Source organism: Canis aureus, chromosome 30 (genome assembly GCF_053574225.1).
Source record: "Canis aureus isolate CA01 chromosome 30, VMU_Caureus_v.1.0, whole genome shotgun sequence".
Lineage (NCBI taxonomy): Eukaryota > Metazoa > Chordata > Mammalia > Carnivora > Canidae > Canis > Canis aureus.
The window spans coordinates 40,085,954-40,108,115 of NC_135640.1; the positions used below are offsets into that span (position 1 = coordinate 40,085,954).

The window sequence follows — 22,162 nt, forward strand, 5'->3', positions numbered from 1 at the left end:
GACAGACCCATTTTGCAGGGAGGAGCGTGCATGATAGAGGTTAAGAAAGTTACCTAAAGGCTCATGCTATCCATGTTATTCTAAAAGTTCCTTTTCCACCTCGTCCTCCCTTAGGCGATGTGTCACCATTTACCGGGGGACCCTTGAACCGTGTGCACGGCAGTCCTGCTGCGAGGAGCCAGTTCTGAGGGGAGCGCTGGGTCTGTGCACGACACCCTCCCCCTAGCCCTCTGCCCAGGTAAACGCTGCCTCCTCTGGCTGCACCTGCGAGCCCCCCCTTCCCCCATCGCCCACCGGCTGGGCCGTCCTCTCTGGGGGACCCTCAAACTTCTTTCCCCTCGTTCACTTCTCCTCCTGCTTCTTGTTGAGCGGGGTCTCAGGTAGGACCCGGGTTCTGAGCCCAGGCACCGCTTAGCATTTTAAATGGGGCCTCCCGGGAAGCAAGATTATATGGGAACGGGAACGAGCCGGAGCCGGAGCCGGAGCCGGAGCCAGAGCCGGAGCCGGAGCCGGAGCCGCAGCCGCGTGCGGGCTGCCGGAGTTAACCTCTGCTTAATAACTCACCGATGCTCTCCTTCACGAGTCCAAAGACCGTAACTCTGAACCAGAGCAGTGGACAGAGAGGGAACCAGTGTAATCTCTCATCTAAACAGGCCACCGAAGGCCAAAAAAAAAAAAAAAAAAAAAAAAAAAAACCTAGAGCCTGTGTTTGCCTCTATCGGAAGCATCTAAGAACACGCCGTCCCACCCGGGAAAGGTCGTGGCAGCACAGCGTCTGTCCCAGCGAAGCCCCGGGGCAATGCATAGGAATTTTAAAATGGATCCAGTGAAAATAAAAACCAGCAACTGCTAAAGAGGGAAAAGCAAAAGGTCCGCTTTCCAGATACGAGCTATGGAAAATCTGGTTGGTTAGGAACCACGACCCTGTACCGCATGCACGCGTCCCCGGGGAGATGAGTCGGTGAGATAGAACAGGGAACAGAGGTACTGCATTTGCCCCCAGCGTTGTTGCGGGGGGACGTCGGGGGGCGTCCGGGGAGAGGGGTAGCCTCCCCCGGTTTTATCAGGACGTCGGGCTGCACAGGGGCTGCACAGGGGTCTGCCGGCCGGCGGTGACCCCCGCACCTGTTCCACCTTGGGACTTACTCCCCACCCCCCCACACACACCCTTCTGCCCCTGGTTGTCGCCACAGCTCACCCCGAAACTCACCTGCAGGGCAGGAAGAGGAGGGGCCCAGGTGAGCAGTGCACACACCCCACACCCACCCGACAGCTCTGGGTCTGTCTGCACCCTGACCCACTCCCACCCGCCCACCCGCCCCAGAGAGAGAGCCCTGACCAGCGTCCACGGGGCACACGCAGCCCCGCAGCCGGCTCTTAAAATGCTGCCCAACGTACGCTTTGGAAAATAACAGCAGGAATAAGGAAACGGAGAAGACTGGGAAAGTAATAATTAACCACTTACTGAGTTTAAGGCCATCTTGATTTTATCAGCAGCATCAGGTAATGGCAAAGGTTTGGGACGTTCGAGATGACCTAGAAGAAAGAATGATAAGACTGTATTATTTTGAGACCGGTTAATATTTAGGAGACACGTGGAGAAAAAAACCAGAAGATATTCCAGACGAGAGTTAGCTCTCTCCGGAGCAAACAGCAGTTTTACCCACTCACCTTGGCCCTCACCTCCACCTGCCTCTTCCCCACCCAACGCTCACGGAAGGAGCTGGGTGCTTGCCTGCATTCAGGGCCGGGGCCGCTGTACTTAGCTCAGCTCTCGCCGAGGCCGAGATGTCCCGCGGGCCGCCTCTGGCGACGGAGGACCCGGGGACGCAAAGCACAAAGTGACTCACAGACCATCAAGGTCAAGGGAGGGGAAGGGTGGGCAAAGACCTGGGGTCACCTCATGGCACTGACACTTCCTGGAGGTGTCATCATGCCAATGCCTGAGCCTCTCTGATTCTGGGATGGACATGGATGTGGAGTTGGGCACAGTCTCGCTCGGGTGAGGATTTAACCAGGGGGTCCAGGTGGGTCCAGCTCATGCTCCAGGTGAGCAACAGCATCCCACGAGACACCCCTCCTTGCTCCCTCCTGCAGAGGGTCCAAGGGGTGAGGGGAAGGCCTCCATCCACAGGGACGAGGGGAAGGTGCCCACCCACGGGACGAGGGGGAGCCTCCCACCCATGGGACGAGAGGGAGGCTCCTGCCCACAGGGACGAGGGGAAGGTTCCCACCCATGGGACGAGGGGGAGGCTCCCGCCCACGGGAACAAGGGGAAGGCTCCTGCCCACGGGGGACGAGGGGAAGGCTCCTGCCCACGGGGGACGAGGGGAAGACTCCTGCCCATGGGGACGTAGGGGAGGCACCCAACCACGGGGACGAGGGGGATGCTCCCAATTATGGGGACAAGGGGGACACTCCCACCCACAGGGACAAGGGGAAGGTGCCCACCCACAGGACAAGGGGAAGGTTCCCACCCACGGGACGAGGGGGAGCCTCCCACCCATGGGACGAGAGGGAGGCTCCTGCCCACAGGGACGAGGGGAAGGTTCCCACCCACGGGGACGAGGGGGACGCTCCCACTGTGCAGCAAGTGGTCCACAACTTAATACCAGATGGAGGCCACACGTTTCTTTCTAAATAAGCCTTATGGAATCTCCCACTTCTTAATAAACACGTGTAACAAAATTCCATAAAGCTCACCCACATGCACCCACTAAGTCACGTGCTACCCCAAATCCAGAGAAGAAAACATTCCAGAACGAACCATTTTGACAGTTTCTAAGGTTAGCAGGAATGAAAAGAAGGCTCTGTTGTTTGCAGATGTTTGTGAACAGTTAACCGTAATTTCTAGAAAAACCATCAACATGGAATGCTTTATAGTAAAGCCCCCATTGAGGCATCACCCTCGCCCTCCGGGTGCTCACGGAGGGTTTCTCTCCGCCCCTCCCTGCTGTCTCGGAGTGACCAAAGAAGACTGGAGGATACGGCCTTCCAAGCCTTCCAGACCACATTCCCGATGAGAAGGCTCTGGGCTTCCTAGCGCCTGCCAAGGGCCTGGTGCACAGTAGGTGCTCAAAGGGCGGCACAGTGCGGGGGTTGAACCCATGACCTCTGGGACCTGGGGCCTGGGGCAGGCTGGTTAAATGTTCCCAGGCCTCTGTGCTCTCGTCTGCAAAAGGAGATAAGAGCAGGGTTGTTGGGGTGTGAAATGAGTTGATACCAATGTACTCTTGGTGCCTGGCATACGGTGAGGGCTGCTGACATTTTTGTTAAATAAAGGTGATTGTAAAGCTGATAACTGTTGCCTCCAAGGGGGTAGGGAAGGAGGCGACATAGGATACATTTGCAGGTTTGCAGATTTGCATCTGGCACTTCTCCCCGAGTCCCAAGTCCACTGGGAGCTACATGCAACAGGACCAGCTCCGGCCCACTCACTGCCTTGCACCTCGTGAGCACAATGGTTGTTGGACTCGTTAAACTAAAAACAAACAAACAACCCCCCCCCCACACACACACACACAAAAAAAAACCCACATTGGCTTGCTATAAATAAAAATGTGAGTATGGCTTTTTAATCTTAGGAAACCTCAAGGAACAGGTCGCAATAAAAATGCACCAGGTCATTTATTTACTTTTCACGTGAAGCTAAAATACAAGAATGAGGCACACCGGGGTGGCCCGGTCGGTTGAGCGTCCGACTCTCAATCTCAGCTCAGGTCTTGGTCTCAGGGTCATGAGTTCAAGCCCCGTGTTGGGCTTGACATTGGGCATGGAGCCCACTCAGATTTAAAAAAAAAAAAAAAAAAAAAAAAGAATGAGTTCGTATTGATAGCTTTGAGGCTTTTTTAAGTTTTTAAAAAAGATTAACACTTTTCTGGGAATGAAGAAAAGTGACCCATATACAGGTGAGAGGATCTTCGTGTAAGCCTTTAAACGATGTGATCATCACATACATCACATATGAAGACACCTGTCCGATGTCCACTCCTTGAAGGACGGGGGCTCTATCAAGGACGGGGGCTCTATCTAAGACTCGCCATCAAGACAGGACCCCCCCCCACTCCCCTCTGGTCCAAGCAGGGGAGACCATCACAGCACGTCCCTGACGTTGTTTCCCGAAGCGTCCCGCCTGAGCACACGTTCTCAGCCCTCCGGTCTCCAGCTCCCCGTGCCTCTGAGCTATCTCACCAGTTATAGATTTGGGGTGAAGTTTCAGGAAATGAAAATCCGATCCTCCTGGCGGCTTTACCCGGTTAAGAGCCCTCTGAAGGGGATGATGGGTCAACGCTCAAAATCCACGCTTCCTATTCCCTTGCGATCCCCAACAGCGAGGGGCCAGGTAGCCAAGGAAGGAAGGAGCGCAGGCGACCGCAGCTGCGAATTGTCCAGTAAACACCACAGGACCCAGAAGTAACCGCAGGATAAGCCTGTCTCATCCAGAGATCCCTTGACCCGCAAAACCTAGAACCAGAAACACCCAGCGCGCCCAGATCGGCCTCCGCGGACTTTGGAACAGAAGACAGGAGTCGAGCTGCCTGTAATTTCTCTGGCCCAAAAGCAAAGAAGGGGAAGTGTCTCACTCTGGGACTGGACCTACAGGAAGCACCGACGTCCGAAATGACCAGGAGGCCACTGGGTCCGGTTCATCTTCCAAACAGGCGTTTACATATAACGTTGTGTGAAAAAAAAACAAAAAACAAAAAAACACAAAACCACGCACACACACAAACCACAACACCCGCACAGAACGAAAGAGACACAAAACCCCAAGTCTTTCCACAGCAAAGCACATCTCTTTAACTGGGTTTTTTTTTTTTTTTTTTTTGAACAGAGCAAGACAGCCCGAGGTAGCGAGAGAGGACAGTTTCTCGAACGTTCTTTCCTGTCATTTAAAGGACACGGATGATTGTCCTCGATTCCGGAAAGCCAGACCTAACAAAGCACGTTTCCTTCAAGCGACAATAGAGCAAATGTGTGACAAAGCTCCTGGTCCCTCCTGGTCCTCGGCCAGCTCCCGTGCCAACACTAACAGAAGGGCCCACTTGAGTCACACCACACCACACAACGCGCTGCCTGGTTTCGGTCACTCCGGGCTCTCTTTTCAGAGAGCTGAGTCATCCCGAGCACCTGCCGGGCCCCTGCCTGCCCCCCCCCCCCCACCCCATGACGTGACGAAGCTCTTTCCAAACCAAGACAGTCTTTTCTCTGGGGATCTCTGGAAGCATTTGCTGGAGAGGTACTTTGAAAACCACCCAACCAATGCAAATGAGGTCCATCTCATCGATCCGGACTCCCATCCAGGGGGCCCCGGGGTATTATTCCTCATAACGGGGTCCCCGTGGACCCCACCACACACCTCTATCATGCATTTGCTGTTGCCCCGAGCCCCACTGAGCGCCTTTAAGACACCGGGGGTGTGAGGAGGCGTGAGGAGGTGTGACAAGACGGCGAGGCCCTACCTTCCTTGACCTGTCCACCTCCTTCAATCCCCGAAGCAAACAACACCAATAGACGCTCCCTGTCCAACAAACAAACGATCGCTAGGAGCTGCTTACACCCCAACCAGGCCATAAAATCACAGGATATGATATGCAAAGATGCTCTCGTATCCTGTTGCGGATACCAAGCGAGGTTAGGTGCCGGTTATCGGACACTGAGGGTGTAAGCGACAGATCCATGTAAACAAATATAAGACAAGCGATCGAGAGGCCTGCGCAGTGATTCACACGGGGATGAGAGAGACAGACAGAGACAGAGACATCGCCTCGGAGAGGTACTGCCCGCGTCTTCCAAGTTTCTCTTTCTATGAATGCCCCATTGTCCTAGTGAGATTACAAACTTTTTAGGCCAGGAATTGGGTCGGGTCCTTTTTTCTTTCTTTCTTTCTTTCTTTCTTTCTTTCTTTCTTTCTTTCTTTCTTTCTTTCTTTCTTTCTTTCTTTCTCTTTCTTTTTCTTCCTTTCTTCCTTTCTTCCTTTCCTTTCCTTTTTTTCTTTCTTTCTTTTCTTTTTCTTTCAAGCTAAGCTTTGTAGCATACAAAAAAAGTGTTCTGATATTTTTCGAGTTCCAGAAGCCAAATGAGTAAGATGGAATGAGAGAGAGAGAGAGAGAGAGAGAGAGAGAGAGGAGAGCAGGCTGGGAAGCCCGCACCTGGACAGAACCAGCCTCCAAGGTGGGGATGTGGGTGACCTCAGAGACGCAGGTGCACAAAACTGACTGCATACCTAATGCGGCATGCCGGCTGGAGAGGTGCCCAGGTCCCTCCGGGAGGGAGGAGTCCCAGGCTGTGCTAAGGGCTAAAGACCTTGCCCGGGCCCATCTGTGGAATGGGATGATCAATGAACAGGTTGTTTCCAAGGAACGAGTGTGTCTGCCTCCAGCACCGGGGCCGACACGCGATGGCACACGCTAATAACATCACGACGGCAACTAAGCTTTTACCTGCTGGTGTATCAAAGGGACGAATACGTGCAAAGGAGATTCAGTTGATTCTGTGTATATCCAAAGGGCGAAAGAAAGCAGGATCCCAGTGGTCAGAAAGGCAGGTTCAACTCAACCCGGGAAAACCACATTTCCAACAAGGCAGGTGTTAAGTATCCACCAGTTGCCTTGGAAAGAACAGAGTTCTCCAAACTGAGAAACATTTGATCCAATGTTTCCGGAAGGTGGGCTATCCGCGCGTATTTTATCCGAGTATATTCTAGAACAGAACTGAGTTTGGTCGGGGGCCAGGCAGGACGGTCTTTTATCGCCTGTGATGAGACACTCGCAAAACGAACTCCAAACCCGACGTCCCTAGAAAACGGGGGCTCTGCGTGCCCGGAGTCTGATCGAGGGTTGACATGAGGTCAGGTGTGGTGCCCTGGGAGCAGTGGCCAGGGGGGCCTCTGGCACCAGGTCTCGTGCCTACGTGCAACCTGGGCCGTTTTATCTTCCAGTTCAGCTCTCACTGGAAAATATCTCTCTGTTGAGCTGGATGCCATCGCCTCTTCTCAGTTCCACTTGAGCTCCCCTCGATCCTTCTGTCAATTCTGCATTTGCATGAACTTCCAGGAGCTTCCAGACTTCAGCGGCCGGCACCTGCCAACACTTGGTGCCCTTCAAACATTCTGTGCTTTCTTATCACATCTCTGTACCCTCACCTTCCTGCACACACAGCCCGGGAGGGGCTTCATGGCTGGGCTCCGTCCACACCAGCAGAATGCCTGGAGTTCTCACCCAGAGCAAGCCCTGTCCTCCTCCTCCTGGACTCACCTCGACAAGTGTGACTTTGAGCCACCTTCCCTCTTCGAAGTCCACACTGTTCACAATCCAAGTAACTGCCCACACCCTCCACCTCTTTCTCCCTCCGTGTTTCTAAGGTTGACTGTGACATTTCCACCCGTCCGAGTCCCTCGGCTCCCGATCACTGTCTGGAAGCTGGGACAAACCAAATCTCAGGCTGGCTCTTCTCCTTCCTGACCGCAAGCTTTGCCTCTAGGTTGTCCCCTATAACTGCCTGTTTGACCAGCCAAGCCCTTTGCTACTCTCTGGGATTCCACATGTAGTTGGGGCCAGGACGGTCAACAGCACAGAGGGGTGTGAGCCTCCCTCCTCCATCCCCGGAAGCCACCAGCCTGTCCTGGGGCAGACCCAACATCAGGGGGTCCCCGCAGGTGCCCTGGAAAGGAGAGGGAAGGACGAGCAGCAAAGGCTTAGCAGTGTGGGGGACAGGATGACCCCCGGAGACCTTGAGCAGTAGGAGGGAACAGAGGTCAGAAAGCTCAGAAAGCGCAGAGACCCTGAGTGCCTCTCTAGACGCCCCCTCCCCCCCATTCACCCTCCTCACCAGCCGGCCAGCTTCCAGTCCTTAACCAAAACTGATCGGCCACTAAATTGACCCAGTCCATTTCCTCTCTGCTTCCATTACCAAGGCTTGGACTTGACTCTGGTCCCCCCAAATCTGTGATTTTCTGGAGGGCTTAAAAAAATAGAGACGTGAGCTCCACTGCCAATCTGATGCAGTGACTGGAACGGGGGCAAGGACCCCATATTATTACGAAGCTCTCTTGGGACTCTTGACACAGGTTTGGGTGGAAAGAGTGAGAGCCACCAGCCTGGACTCCTGGTGTTCACTTCCTGGGAGGCCCATGTGTGTCTAGGCTACACCGTCTACTGGATGTTTTCATCTGACTCTTGTCCCTCATTGCTCCAAGGAGCTCAGTTGTCTACACCGCCCTACCGAGGAGTCCCAGACCCTTCTGCCCCGGTCACTCTGGAAGATTCAGCACAGAACCCAGGGGGAGCTGTAGGCAGGTGCTCCATTGTCTGGGCAGGGGGAACCAGCCCAGCGCACCAGCACACCCCTTCGGCCTGAGGATTCCTTGGGTCCCTTGGGTCCCTTTCTCAGCTCCCTTGGCGCTCCATCCAAGTACCTGTACCTGAGACATTCCAATCTCCCGGAGGAAAAGGAGGTCACAAGACCGGCCACAGCCCTACGGAGCCTGGTGGCCAGGCTTCACCCTTAGGGCTTCCCATGGGTTACAGGACACTGGGCGAGGATCTTGCCTCTCTGCCTCAGTTAACTCACAACTAAGTGAAGGATGTTATCAAGAGTTTGGAATGACACCTGGCTGGAAGAAAGTGCCTCATCCACCTTTGCTGTTATTATAATACTAACGCGGCCACATTTTCTCCTACCATTCCAGTGACTGAGCCCCTGGGCAAGCCCAGGGTTCCAGGCCACCTCCAGGGCTCTGGCAACAGCACAGCCCTGCTAGGAGAAGCCTGACCTTGGAAATGCGGAAGAGCAAAGCTGCTTGGCTGGACTGGTGAAGGCCCATGCAGCCCACCCATTGATATTTAAAAACTAAAAACAAATACGGAGAGGAAGGTGTTGAATGGATCTCCAGGCACCAGTGAGGACTCCCCCAGTTCTGCATGCTTGCCTTCCTAGATAACCCCAACCTCCTGCTGTGCTGGGGGCAGGGAGGCAGGCCTCACCCCTGGAAAAGCTGGAGGAAGGGAAGCAGCTCCCCAGTGACTTAGGGGGAGTCTCCTCCATCACCTGGCCAGCCAGGCTCCCCTCACCTGGCCCGGCCTGGCTCCATGGGGGCCTGCGCCCCCAGGTTCCTGAGCCTGGGTAATCTCTGCCCACACTCCCAGCGGCCACTCGCCTTCAGGAGAGGCTGGCGACAGCCTCACTTCCTGGAGAACCTTCCCAACCTCCCCGGCTAAGTCAACAAGCCTTGTCTCACTTCGAGTTTCCTAAACACCTTGGAACTCCGCTTGGCAGCCCTTATAATTTTCCATGATTCGGTGACCCTCTACAGCTGCCAGGACGGTGACCGTAAGGCTCAGCTCGCCCCCGGGGGGTGTCCTCATCCTAAGTCCCAGGACCCAGAGGCTGCAGTCTCAGGGCCCAGCGGTGGGTGACACCTGCCCACCAGGTGGACCTGGGGCGGGGAACCACTAGGAGCCACTAGGATTCCTCTCCGGCGGGCCGCTGCCTGTGTCTTGGTAAAGGCATTCGGGCTTTGCAATTCTGGACCAATGCGCTGTGCCCTGGGGAGGCGCAGCCCGCTTCAGGGCGGGCTCAGGGCTCTGGGCACGCAAGGGCCCTCTGCAGAGAGGACGCACGGGCTTTGGGGCGCTTGGACTCCGCTTGTGCAGGGCCCGTGGGGCCGCGGGCAGGTCGCCCACCACCAGGCTGGTGTGCTCGGCCGACAGGCGCCCCGGGTCCCCTTGTCCCCGCAGGGAGCGCACCGTGGGGTCAGGACGGCTCCTCCGGGGCAGCCTCCTGCGGACCCCGGTGCCCAGGACGCCTGGCTCTGATGGCCACCGCCGGTCCCGCGCCGCCGAGCCGATGGCGCCCTCCTCGCCCAGGGTTGGGGCCGGGACGGGGTGGGGGGCCCTCCGGGATCCCATCCCCGCCCGCCGCCCTATCGCTCCCAGAATCTCAGCGAGTTTCCAGTTTCCCGGAACCTCCGGAGGGAACCAAGGAGCAGAAGGAGTTCAGGTAACACTCCGGGGCTGCAGAGATTTTCCCGAAACAAAGAAAAGGACAGGCCACTCTCGGTCCTCCTGCCCCGCCCCCTGCGCCCCCAAGATAAAGGCGCACGCGGGCTCCCCAGCTCCGGGGCGCAGAAGGCAGGTGGGCCCGGAGGCGGCTCTGGCCGAGAGGCCCGACCCCGAGGGGCCCCGAGCACCCCCTGCTCCCACCAGTGAGCGAGAGACTCGGGGCAGCGAGTCCCGGCCGCGCGGAGCGATCGTGGGGCCCCGGGGACCTGGGAGCTGCGCACCGAGGGGTCCCGGGGGCGCCGCGCCCTCCAGCCCCCCCAGGGCGCTCGGCCCGGCCCGGCCCGGAGGGTCCCGCCGGCGGGAGGACGCACCTGCTGCGCTGGCGCTGCCCACACCTGGCCTCACTCACGTCCAGCCGCGCGCGCCGCTCACCTGCGGGGCTCGGCCGGCGCTCCCCGCCCCTCGCGCTTCCTCCTCCGCCTCCCGCGGCGCTCGGCTTCCTCGGCCCTGCACTCCCCGGCTCTCGCTTTAATCCCGGGAGGCGGTGTCCAAGTGCCCAGGGCGACACCCCTAAACGCGGTCCCAGGTCACCTCTGGCAGAGGGAGGGGACGGGCAGGTGCGGCGGCCCCGGGCGGGGCGGGTCCCGGCTGGGACGGGGGCGGAGGCGGGGGGGAGGAGTTTGCCCCAGGGACTGCCCGGGACGGGCTCGGCCCCTGCCCGGCGGGGGAACCCCATGGAGCTCCGGGCCCCCCCACCGCGGTGGCCGGCAGTGCAGGGCTGGGAGCAGTGTGTCCCTGCCCTTGTCCTCTGCACCGCTCCGGTTTGGATGGAGGAGCAGAGTTCTGGGGAGCACTGCCTGAGCCCCGCGGGAGCCCCAGAAGCAGCTGCTCCGAGAGCTCCTGGACCCGACAAGCAGAACCCAGGCCCCCAGGACCCCTGGCTCTGGCGCCCAGGACACAGCACCGTGCGCCAAGGCCCGTCCAGCCCACCGGTGCCAGCCTTTCCTGGCCTTCAGGTCCCCAGCTCCTCCCACCCTCCGGACACCCCAGGGAGCGGGGACAGGTCTTCCCAGCACGGCAGGCAAGGGACGCGGTGAGATAAGCCTCAGTCCAGGAGAGGCGTGGCTCTTCCCTGTCCTGCAGACTCTTTCCAATGCAGTTTGCAGCACACTAAGTAGCATGCATGGCTTTACAATAAAGTGGAAGCAGAAGAAAACCTAATTCATTCGAAATCACATGTCTCCTTGGCCTGGGAGCTGGACTCTCCTAGTAAGTTCTTTCCCACCCTGCACCTTGACCCCCCCAGGTGCAGAAGGCAGGTGGTCCCGGAGGCAGCTCTGCCTTAGATCCTTAAAGGGAACCGTCCCATGTGCGGGGAACCCACCCATCTCACATACCTCACAGGTGTCCAGGTTGCCCCAAGGAGGAGACAATCCAGGACCATGTATGGCAGATACGCTCAGGTCAGATTCTGTCCTCCGGGCAACCCGCTTACTTCTGTCCAGACGGGTGTGTTTGGAGCTGTCTAGGAGTGACCCCATTATGTAAACCCCTAATGTCCACCTTCACCCCAGGTGGTATGTGGGTCCCTATATTCAGCTCTCCTGAAGCTTATTCTCTCAACATGCATTTCTCCTCTCGACCGCTTCATGGAATTTTTGTTGCAGTATACACACCTCCCTGGGGCAGACTGTCAGCCTGCATAATCAACGTCGCCTCGGCGCTAGAGGTGGGCATGTAGCCAGCTAGTCTCTGGCTCAGCAGCTTAATCACATTCCCGCTTCAGGGATGAACACACAACATGCTTATGGCCAGCGAAATGTGGGGTTTAGGGGAGGGAGGTTGGATTTTTTTTTTCACTTTTCTAAGGAAACTTCCAGAGAACCACTTCCTTGTCCTCGGAAAAAGAAGCTAGTGGTCTCAGGAATTGCAGATCATTATCTTTCCATCACCAGGAAGGTAGAGCCCAATAAACAAAGTTCCTCCATCAAAAACGACACCACAGAGAAGACTAGAAACCCGGTTCTTCATGGTGTCATTGAACCACTGACTCAAATCGGCTCTGAAGTAAAGCCCACATTACCACTTCTTGCATGAATACAAGCGGAAAATCAGGATTGCTCACCAAGGGAAGTAGCTGTGATGCAATGAAAGCAAAATACTATTATTAAATGTTAAAAATAAGCAACAGGGGATCCCTGGATGGCTCAGCGGTTTAGTCCTGCCTTCAGCCCAGGGCGTGGTCCTGGAGTCTCGGGATCCAGTCCCACGTCGGGCTCCCTGTGTGGAGCCTGCTTCTCTCTCTGCCTATGTCTCTGAGTCTCTCTCTCTCTCTCTCTCTCTGTCTCTCATGAATAAATAAATAAAACCTTAAAAAAATAAAAAGAAAATAAAAATAAGCAACAGAGTTCTGTTCATATGGCAGGGTCAATATCTTGAAATAATGCTTACACTACAAACAACCGAAGAGGCTGGCTAGGATATATGTTGTGACGTCCTTTAAAATTACAGCTGAATTTGCAAGAAAACTTAGGAAATCTTGAGGCACAAAAGTGAAGTGGGCGTATGTATCTAGGGAAGTGAAGAAGGAATCTTAGTGGCAGACATCCCGAAACCATTCTCAAATACTGCAGAGTTTTGTGCACAGGGGGTGAGGGTGAGGGTGAGTAAAGTCACAGGCCTCAGCAAGGTGGCTGTGATATCACTCTAGCAAGTGGACACCCAAAAATCTCTTCCCTCAGAAAAATAATGATTTTTAAAAATTGATATACACCCCACTGGAATGTGGAGGTATAAATTTGTCTATAGTTTACAGAAGGAATAATGGTCTCGTGAGAATTTATAATTACAAGGGAGTCCTCATATCACAATTTATATCACAATTTAGGTTTTGAACCCAAATTCCCACCTTTGTGGTCAGAAAACGTCAGGCCAAGAGTTTAATCTAAAATGGTGTAGGTTGGGGGTCCCTGGGTGGCTCAGCGGTTTAGCGCTGCCTTCGGCCCAGGGCGTGATCCTGGAGTCCCGAGATCGAGTCCCACGATGGGCTCCCTGCATGGAGCCTGCTTCTCCCTCTGCCTGTGTCTCTGCCTCTTGCTTTCTGCCTCTCATGAATAAATAAATAAATAAATAAATAAATAAATAAATAAATACCTTTACAAAATAAAAATAAATAAAATAGTGTACTTTGGTGATGCCCTCGGCACATGGCCAAAGCAGACTCAGAGCCTCTCTAGTGGAATGCTGTTTGTGCTGGTTAATTTTTTTTTAAACATTTTATTTATTTATTTGAGAAGGAGAGAGAGAGAGGAACAGAGCACAGAGGGAGAGGGTGAAACAGATTCCCTGCTGAGCAGGGAGCCCGATGCTGGGCTGGATCTCAGCACCCTGAGTCCGTGACCTGAGAAGAAGGCAGACGCTCTACCGACTGAGCCACTCAGGCGCCCCATGTGCTAGTTAACTTTATGTGTCAACTCCACTGGGTTAAGGATTGGCGGGATAGCTGGTAAGACACCATTTCTGGGTGTGGCTGTGAGGGTGCTTCTGGAAGAGATTAGCTTTTGAATCAATACACTGAGCATTGCCCTCTCCAATGTAGATGGATGTTATCTAATCGCTTGAGGGACTGAGTAGAACTAAAGGCAGAGGAAGAGTTAATTTGCTTTCTCTGCCTGACCTAGGACATCCATGTTCTCCAGCCCTCCAACATTGGTGCTCCTGGTTATCAGACCTTTAACTCAGATCAAATCATGCCACCGGTTTTTCTGTCCTCCAGCTTGCAGAGAACAGATTGTAGCCTCCATTATCACATGAGCTGATTCCAATTTCAATAGGTGGGAGGGGGAGGGAGAGATGGATATAGCCTATTGGTTCTGTTTTCTCTGGATAACCTTGACTATTTGCCACTCAGCCCAGGAGAAAAATTCCCATACAGTCACAATTAAAATGAGCTTTAATTGAGTTAAAAAGAACTAAAATAAGACATCATGAAAAAAAAAGCTATGGAATCAGACCATACATATTGGAATTATTAGACACAGATGAGACAATAAGTATGTTCATTACGTTTGAAAACAGAGAATCTAAAAATGAATAAGAAACAAGGATTTTTTTAAAGGATTTATTTATTTGAGAGAGAGAGAGTGAAGTGAAGAGCAGAGGGAGAATCCCAAGTGATTCCCTGCTGAGCCAGGAGCCCAGCGTGGGGCTGGATCTCATGACCCTGAGATCACAACCTGAGCTGAAACCAAGTGCTGGACACTTAACCAACTGAGTCACCCAGGTGCCCTGGAAGCAAATATTAAAAAAAAAAAAATTAGTAGAACTAGAGGGGGAATAGTAAAGAGAACTTCCAGAAGAAAAAGAATTTCAGTAGCCGAAGAGAGACTCCATGATATGGAATACAGACCTGGAGAAATTATCCAAAATTCACACAAGGACAAAGTCTTTTTTTTAAAAATATATGAAAAATATGCTGTATGATGTGGAGATAGAGGAAGAAGATCTAAATAGACCTGGTTAAGGGAGTCTGGGTGGATCAGTCCATTAAGCATCTGACTCTTGGTCTCAGCTCAGGTCCTAGTCTCAAAGTCAGGAGTTCAAGCCCCACATTGAGGTCCACGCTGGACATGGAGTCTACTTAAAAATAAAATAAAATAGGTCTGATTAGACTTCCAAAACGTGATAAGAGGTAGAACAAGGCAGAAGCAATAATGACTAAAAGTTTTCCAAAATTGGGGCACCTGGGTGGCTCAGTCAGTTAAGTGTCCAACTCTTGATTTTGACTCAGGTCATGTTCTCAGGGTTGGGAGATTGAGCCCTTCATCAGGCTCAGCACTGGGAGGCATCTGCTTGAGGTTCTCTCTCTCCCTCTGCCCCTCCCCACTCTCTAAAAGAATAAAACAAATAAATTTTTTTTAAAAGTTTCCCAAAATTAATAAAAGTTATATGTCTTTAGATTATTGAAGCACAACAAATTCAAAGCAGGAAAAAGGGGAATCCATAGTTAAACATAATATAGTTAGAAGGCAGAATCCTTAAAATAAAGAGAAATTCTAGAAAAACCTCCTGGGGCAAAGGACTTAGCTCCCTAAAGGGCAGTCAGAATAAAATGGCATGAAATATTCAAAGCATCAGGAAAAAGTGACTGTCAACCTAGAAGTTTACATCCTGCAAAAAATATCCTTCAAGAAAGAGGGAAAAGACATTTTCGGACAAATCAAGACAGTATTAACCACAAGGAAACCTGAAAAGGACACAGTTCAAGAAGAAGGAAAATGATCCCAGAAGAGAAGCCTGACACACAAGAGGCGGTGGTGAGTGAAGGATGTGGTAAAGATGTGGGTCAATCTAAACCAATATTGCCAGCAAAACACGGTACCTCTAATAATGTTTAATTTGCAAAGGTAGAAGAAGCAGCAGCAGCAGCAACAAGTAGAATGGAGATACCAGAAAATAAAAGCATGAAAACTTAGTGTTATCCCTAGCATAATGAATAAGATTAAGGCATTTTGATGATTGTATTCCTCTGGAATAGAAGAAACACACTGATTAATGTTCGACATTGCTGAAATGCTTGTTAAAAGGATAATTACAAAAGAATAAGAAATAGGGGCGCCTGGGTGGCCCAGTCGGTTAAGCATCTGCCTTCAGCTCAGGTCATGATCCCGGGGTCCTGGGATCGAGCTCCCTGCTCATTGAGGAATCTGCTTCTCCCTCTTCCTCTGTCGTTCCCCCCACCCAGCTCATGCTTTCTCTCTCTTTTTCTCTCTCAAATAAATAAATGCTTTTTCTCTTTTTTTTCCAAATAAATAAATGCCTTTTCTCTCTTTTTCTCTCTCAAATTAATAAATACAATCTTTAAAACCAACCAACCAACCAACCAACAAACAAACAATAAGGTATAAGGTATAAGAATAACAGTGTATGTTGATATGTCCAACCCGAAGAAGAAAAAAATGGAATAAGTGGGAAAGAACTCAATGAAGCCAAAAAAAGTGAAGCAAAGAAGGATGATGGTGAAAGGAGTAAGACTGAACCCAGAAAAAAACAGGACAAAAAGAAATCACAAAATATACGTGGATAAGTGTATGCAAAATACATGAGCAATGATAGTACATGTAAATACTCTGAACTAGGGGACACCTGGTGGCTCAGTGGTTGAGCACCTGCCTTTGGCTCAGGGTGTGATTCCAGGGTCCTGGGATCAAGTCCCACATCCGATTCCCTGCATGGATCCTGCTTTTCCCTCTGCCTATGTCTCTGCCTCTCTGTCTGTGTCTCTCATGAATAAATAAAATCTTTAAAAATATACTCTGAACTGTCCAGTTACCATGAATAGATATTTTAAAAATACATAGATTATCAGATCATCTAGTTTTTTAAGACAGCCATATGCTGTGCTACTTATGAAACATATGTAGAATGGACATATATAAAAGAAAGCTGGTTTGGCTATATTAATAATGGACAAAATAGACCTGAAAACAAAAGGCTTTATTGAGAATAAGGAGAGCCACTTATAATAATAAAATAAACAAATTGCTTGGAAAGTATAGTAGTTGTGAACTTGCATATACCTAACAACATAGTTTCCAAAAATGTATAAAGGAAACATTTATAGAATTACAAAATCTTTCCAAATCTACCACCTTCTCTCTTGACCATCAAAGGTCAAGCAAACAAACATCAGTGAAAACATAAAAGATGTGAACAACACAACGAGCAGACTTTATTGATGGACATACATGGACACTTTTTTTTTTTAAGGAATATATAGACACTTACACCAAATAACTGGCCAGATGATTTCCCAGGTTAATTCTTAGGAGCAGTTAAGAAATTGAGTATTCTAGTTTTCCAAAAATTCTTCCAAGGAATCAAAAAAACAGAAAATATTCATTTATTTATCAATGCCTACACCAGCAAAGATAGTTAAGGGAAAATCACAAGCCAATGTAACTCATGAATATAAATGTAGAAATCCTAAACAAATATTAACAAAATGAATCCAACATTCTACAAGAAAGATTACAATCAAGTTGGATTTATCCCAGGAATATAATGTTGCTTTAATGTTAGAAAACCTCTCACTACAGTTCAACATGACAACATAAATCATAAACTACCTTAATATATTTAAAAAGAGCATTCAATAAAATTCAACATGTCTCCATGATAATATAAAAAAAAACGTCCTTTACAAAGATGAAATGAAAGGAAGCTTTCTTACTTGATAAAGGAGATCTATAAAAATTTCCAAAAATATCACTCTTAGTGGTGAAAAGGAAGGGATTGTTGCTAGCACCACTTCTACTCAACTTTGTATGGGATGTTTTTTAGCAAGAATGAGAAATTAACCTGATGAAAATTACAATGGAAGAAACTAGTCTGTCATTATTTGAGAAATTAACCTGATGAAAGTTACAATGACAGAAATTAGTCTGTCATTATTTGAAGTTGATGTCGTTGTGTACCTATAAAACCTCAAAGATTCAAGAGAAAAACAGAATTATAAAGAAAGCTTAGTGGTCTATATTTGATGCAAGACGCAGAGACAATGCACAAAATAACTTGCTTTCTTCTTTTTTTTAATTTTTATTTATTTATGATAGTCACAGAGAGAGAGAGAGAGAGAGGCAGAGACATAGTCAGAGGGAGAAGCAGGCTCCATGCACCGGGAGCCCGATGTGGGATTCAATCCCGGGTCTCCAGGATCGCGCCCTGGGCCAAAGGCAGGCGCCAAACCGCTGCGCCACCCAGGGATCCCCAACTTGCTTTCTTCTATGTCACCAACTAGCCACTGGAAGTGCTTTTTAAAAATGTATCGTTTAATCATGGTAGCATGATTTTGTGAGTGAATGTCATTTTTAGAAGAGGCATGTAGAAATATTGAGGAATGAAGTGTCATGATGTCTGCAATTTAATTTCAAATGGCTCATTAGAAAAAGCCACCTATGGGGAAATGTTAAGAGTTGTTGGCTCTAGGAGGAGTGTGGACATATGTCTATTGTACTAATCTTTCAGATTTTCTGCATCTTTGAAATGTGTCATCAAAAAAGTCGGGGAAAAAAAAAGCCAAAGGTTTACCACTTAAATGGCAACAAAAATTAGTTGCCTTGAATAAATCTTAACCAAATATGTGAAAACCCTTAGAGAGAAAATTATAAGCCTTTGCTGAAAGGTATTAAAGATTAAATAAATAGAAAGAAAGAGGGAAGCCTGGGTGGCTCAGCGGTTAAGTGTCTGCCTTCGGCTCAGGGCATGACCCTGGAGTCCCCGGGATCGAGTCCCACAACCCGCATGGTGCCTGCTTCTCCCTCTGCCTGTGTCTCTGCCTCTCTCTCTGTGTCTCTCATGAATAAATAAATAACATCCTTAAAAAAAAAAAAAAAGAGAAAGAAATACATTGCATTTACAGAAGATGTAGTATTATAAGGATGTCAACTGTCCCCTCGAATTGATGTCATATATTGAGCACAGTTGCAACCAAAATTCTGATGCATGTGTCCTGGAGCTCACTGATGAGTTAAAATATATATGCAAGAGCATGGAAGAACAAAGAGCTAAAAAGCACCAAAACACGCCTGACAAAAGCAAAGACATGGCAGGATTCTTCCCAAATAAACTGTCTCAGAAGACCAATCGCAGGAGATTGAGTCTAATGACTATTATAAGAAGCAGCCCAATGGTCCTGGCGTGGGGAAAAGAAGAACGGTGAAGGGGAAGAACAGAGAGCCAAGAAACAGAACCACGTGCGTATGGAGATGTGACGTGTAAACAGGCGGCATACAGGTCCGTGGAGAAGTCTCACGGAAACCGAGGATCGTATGGAAAAAGATGGAGTTAGAATCCTCCTTCCCATTATAGGCGTAAGTCAATTCTGATGGATTAAAGACCATACGTGAAAATAAACGTGCTAGAACTTCTAGGAGATGTAGTAGCTTTGCAATGACACGACTTCACCAGAATTCCCTACTTTGTGTGTATGGGTTTAGGTTGGGCCAGAAGGGATCTTGGGGGAACTGGAGGGCAGAAGTGAAGCAGGACTGGATTTTGCTCCCGGATCGTGTTGCTGGTCGGTTGACACCCCTCCTTGCATGAGGCACAGCCAGGCCTTTCCCCGCAGATCCTTCAGCTTCTCCAACTCCTTGGTTGTTGGTGTGTGTTTAGCTCTGTGATGACCAGCCCTTGCCCCAGCTTCAGTGGGACACTCTCATCAAGGTCATGGGCAACCTTCTGGCCTCATGGGCTCCAGCCCATGCATCTGGGTTCTAACTTGCCTCTTCTGTCCCCCACTTTACATCTGTTGTGGACTGAATGATGATCCCCCAAATGCCCATGTAGAAGTCCTGACCCCCAATGTGACTGTACATGGAATTAGGGCTTTTAGATAATCCAGCAGAAATGAGGTCACAGGGTGGACTGGTGATTGACAGGGTTGATGGCCCTTATAAGAAGAGCTAGAGAGATCTCTGCAGGTGTGTCTGTCTCGGTCTCTGTCTCCGTCTCCCTCTCTTCATGTGTGCACCCCAATGAAAGGCCATGTGAAGACACATCAAGAAGGCTGCCATCTGCAAGCCAGAGAGTCCTCACCAGGAACCAAACAGGCCAGCATCCTGACCTTGGACTTTCCAGCCTCTAGAACTGTGAGAAATAAACGTTCACTGTTTAAGCTGCCCCCTGTGGTATTTTGCTAGAGCAGCCCGGGCCAAGACAACATCCTTCCCTGCTCTGTGGTCGTCAAGCTTCAGCATCACATGCGGAGACAAGGGACACACAGGGGCTGGTTGGCAGCTCCCTCAATTGCACCATCTCAAGTCCTCTACCCAATACCCTGGAAAATACACACACATGCCCCCCGTTATAGTACATCGAACACAAAACTGAGCAAGTGCTCCAGCGTAGAGGAACCCTGAGGATACCACGTTGAGTGCACTAAGCCAGACATGATAGCACAGATGCTGTATGATTCCACTGATATGAGGTCTCTGGAATAGTCAGATTCATAGAGTCGGGGGTGCCAGGGGTGGGGGGGAGGGGGTTATTGTTTAAGGGGGACAAAGTTTCAACTGGACAAAGTGGAAAGTTCTAGAGATGGGTTGTGGTGATGGCTGCACGATAAAGTGAATGTATTTTAAAACCACTGAACTGTACCCCTAAAAATGGTTAAAATGGTAAATTTTATGTCAAGCATATTTTAACACAGACACACACCAGATAAGCAAAAATTAAAGTCGCTCAATACTATGTATGACCAAAACTGAGTCAGCTGGGAGGGGGCGAGAAAAGAAGAGGGTTTGAATTGCTACAACCACATTGAAAACCTTTTCTGTATCACCCCACCATGTCGAAGAAACGTAAGATTTTTACCCAGAAATTCTACTGAAGTGTGCACCCTAAAGAAACTCTTGAACTGTGCCCAGAAATTCCCCCAGGAATGTTCACAGAAGCACCATTTCTATTGCGGAAAACTGGAAACCACCCAAAGATGGACAGGAAACTCCTGTCAGCTCTTGCTAATAGGAAAGGGAATTCATGTGTAGTGCTCTATTCAAAAGACTGAAATTACTGTACCCATTACGATGAAAAAAACTCCTACAAATTTTTGAGCAAAAAAGCAAGTTTTTTGCTGCAAGGACACATGCAGGTGATTCCACCTACATAAATATCCAAACATTTAACATTAGATGATATATTTATAGCTTTTCGGTATATGCAGATATACATACATATAAAACCACGAAGCGTAGAACGAAATGGGCAAATATAAGATTTGATATTGTGGTTTCCCCAGTGGGAATAGGGGGCGTGTAATGGGAAAGGATTTTAAGTGAGGGGACCAACGGGCTGGTGTTGGTGACCATTGTTAACCAGGACCATGAGGACATAGGTGTTCCCTTCCTTTTCTCTTTATACCTCATTTTTTTTTTTGCATTATATGTATGCTGTCATATGTATGGAATATTTCATAGTTTTAAAAATGACGTGGGAAAAAATTAAAATAAAAATGACGTGGGCATAATCATTAGACTGATTGGTTTTAAAATGTGTGTCCCTAGGGACGCCTGGGTGGCTCAGTGGTTGAGCATCTGCCTTTGGCTCATGTCATGATCCCGGGGTCCTGGGATCAAGTCCCGTGTGGGGCTCCCCACAGGGAGCCTGCTTCTCCCTCTGCCTGTGTCTCTGCCTCTCTCTGTGCCTCTCTTGAATAAATAAAATATTTTTTATGGGTCAAATAAATAAAATCTTTAAAAAAATAATAATAAAATAAAATAAAATAAAATAATAAAATAAAATAAAATAAAATAAAATAAAATAAAATAAAATAAAATAAAATAAAATAAAATAAAAAAATATGTGCCCTTAGAAGCAAGTCTGTTGATGGGAGTAATTCATGGTCAGCTGTTAATTAGACCTTCTGCTCCACGCTATTTATGACGGAGAAGGTAATTTTGTACTTCCGTTGTGTTAATGAGCCCCGAGAGTCCCATCGGTACCCACAGTCAGAAAGAGACTGAACATATCCCTGGGAAAGGCGGGGCACAGGATTTATTCCCAGTGAAGTGCTGCAGGAGGAGTGTCAAGGCCTCGGCCACTTGAAACCATCCCTGGGAGTGTGCAGGATCTTTGGCGAGTCCTGGAGAGATGGGTGAGGCCCCTCTGGAACCTCACCCCGTGGGCCCCTTCAGGCAGACACCACGCTCTCAGCGAGTTCTTCACACAAATCTGCATCCCAGTTGTTCAAACAAAGGAAAATGTTTTCCGTATTTGTTCTTTTTTCGAGGTGGAAGCCAGTTGCAAGGCTTGGCTCCGAGGCTCAGCATGCACTGCGTCCCGGGCCCTGTGAAAATAACAATGGCCTTTTATTAAACAGTCACCAAGCCGGTGACCTCGTTAGGAGGTAGGCGCACAGGTATCCCCGTGTCACAGCTGAGGACACACGGTGTCCCGGAGGACACAGAGCTCCCGGGGTCACACAGGCGTGCGGAGACCAGAACTGGGTCTCTGGTCTTGGGTGTCGCTTAGGCAGCTAAGTGGGAATGAGGGCCTGGGCTCCCAGCCCAGGGCTTGGGTAGAGGCCCCTGCCAGGGAGGCTGTCCTGCTATCGGAGCCCCCAAATCCTAAAGTCCCCTTGACTCCAGACCCCAGAGGCGGGCAGT

The 22,162-nt window shown here is 50.0% G+C and overlaps 1 protein-coding gene across 3 annotated transcripts in view; it reads right to left on the reverse strand.

The window, feature by feature from the left end:
- The window catches only part of TMPRSS2 (transmembrane serine protease 2), a 35,742-nt gene extending 25,170 nt beyond the window's left edge, over positions 1 to 10,572 (reverse strand). The window contains exons 1-2 of one of the 3 annotated variants that reach the window (XM_077879276.1): positions 10,434 to 10,572; positions 1,466 to 1,536 (exon numbers count right to left, since the gene is read on the reverse strand). In XM_077879276.1, coding sequence (XP_077735402.1) covers positions 1,466 to 1,480 — 15 coding nt within the window. In that variant the 5' untranslated portion in view covers positions 1,481 to 1,536; positions 10,434 to 10,572. Of the gene's footprint in view, positions 1 to 1,465; positions 1,537 to 4,191; positions 4,466 to 10,372 lie in introns of those variants that run through there. The other 2 variants (XM_077879278.1, XM_077879279.1) reach the window with 2 other exon arrangements.
- Positions 10,573 to 22,162: the final 11,590 nt, after the last annotated feature.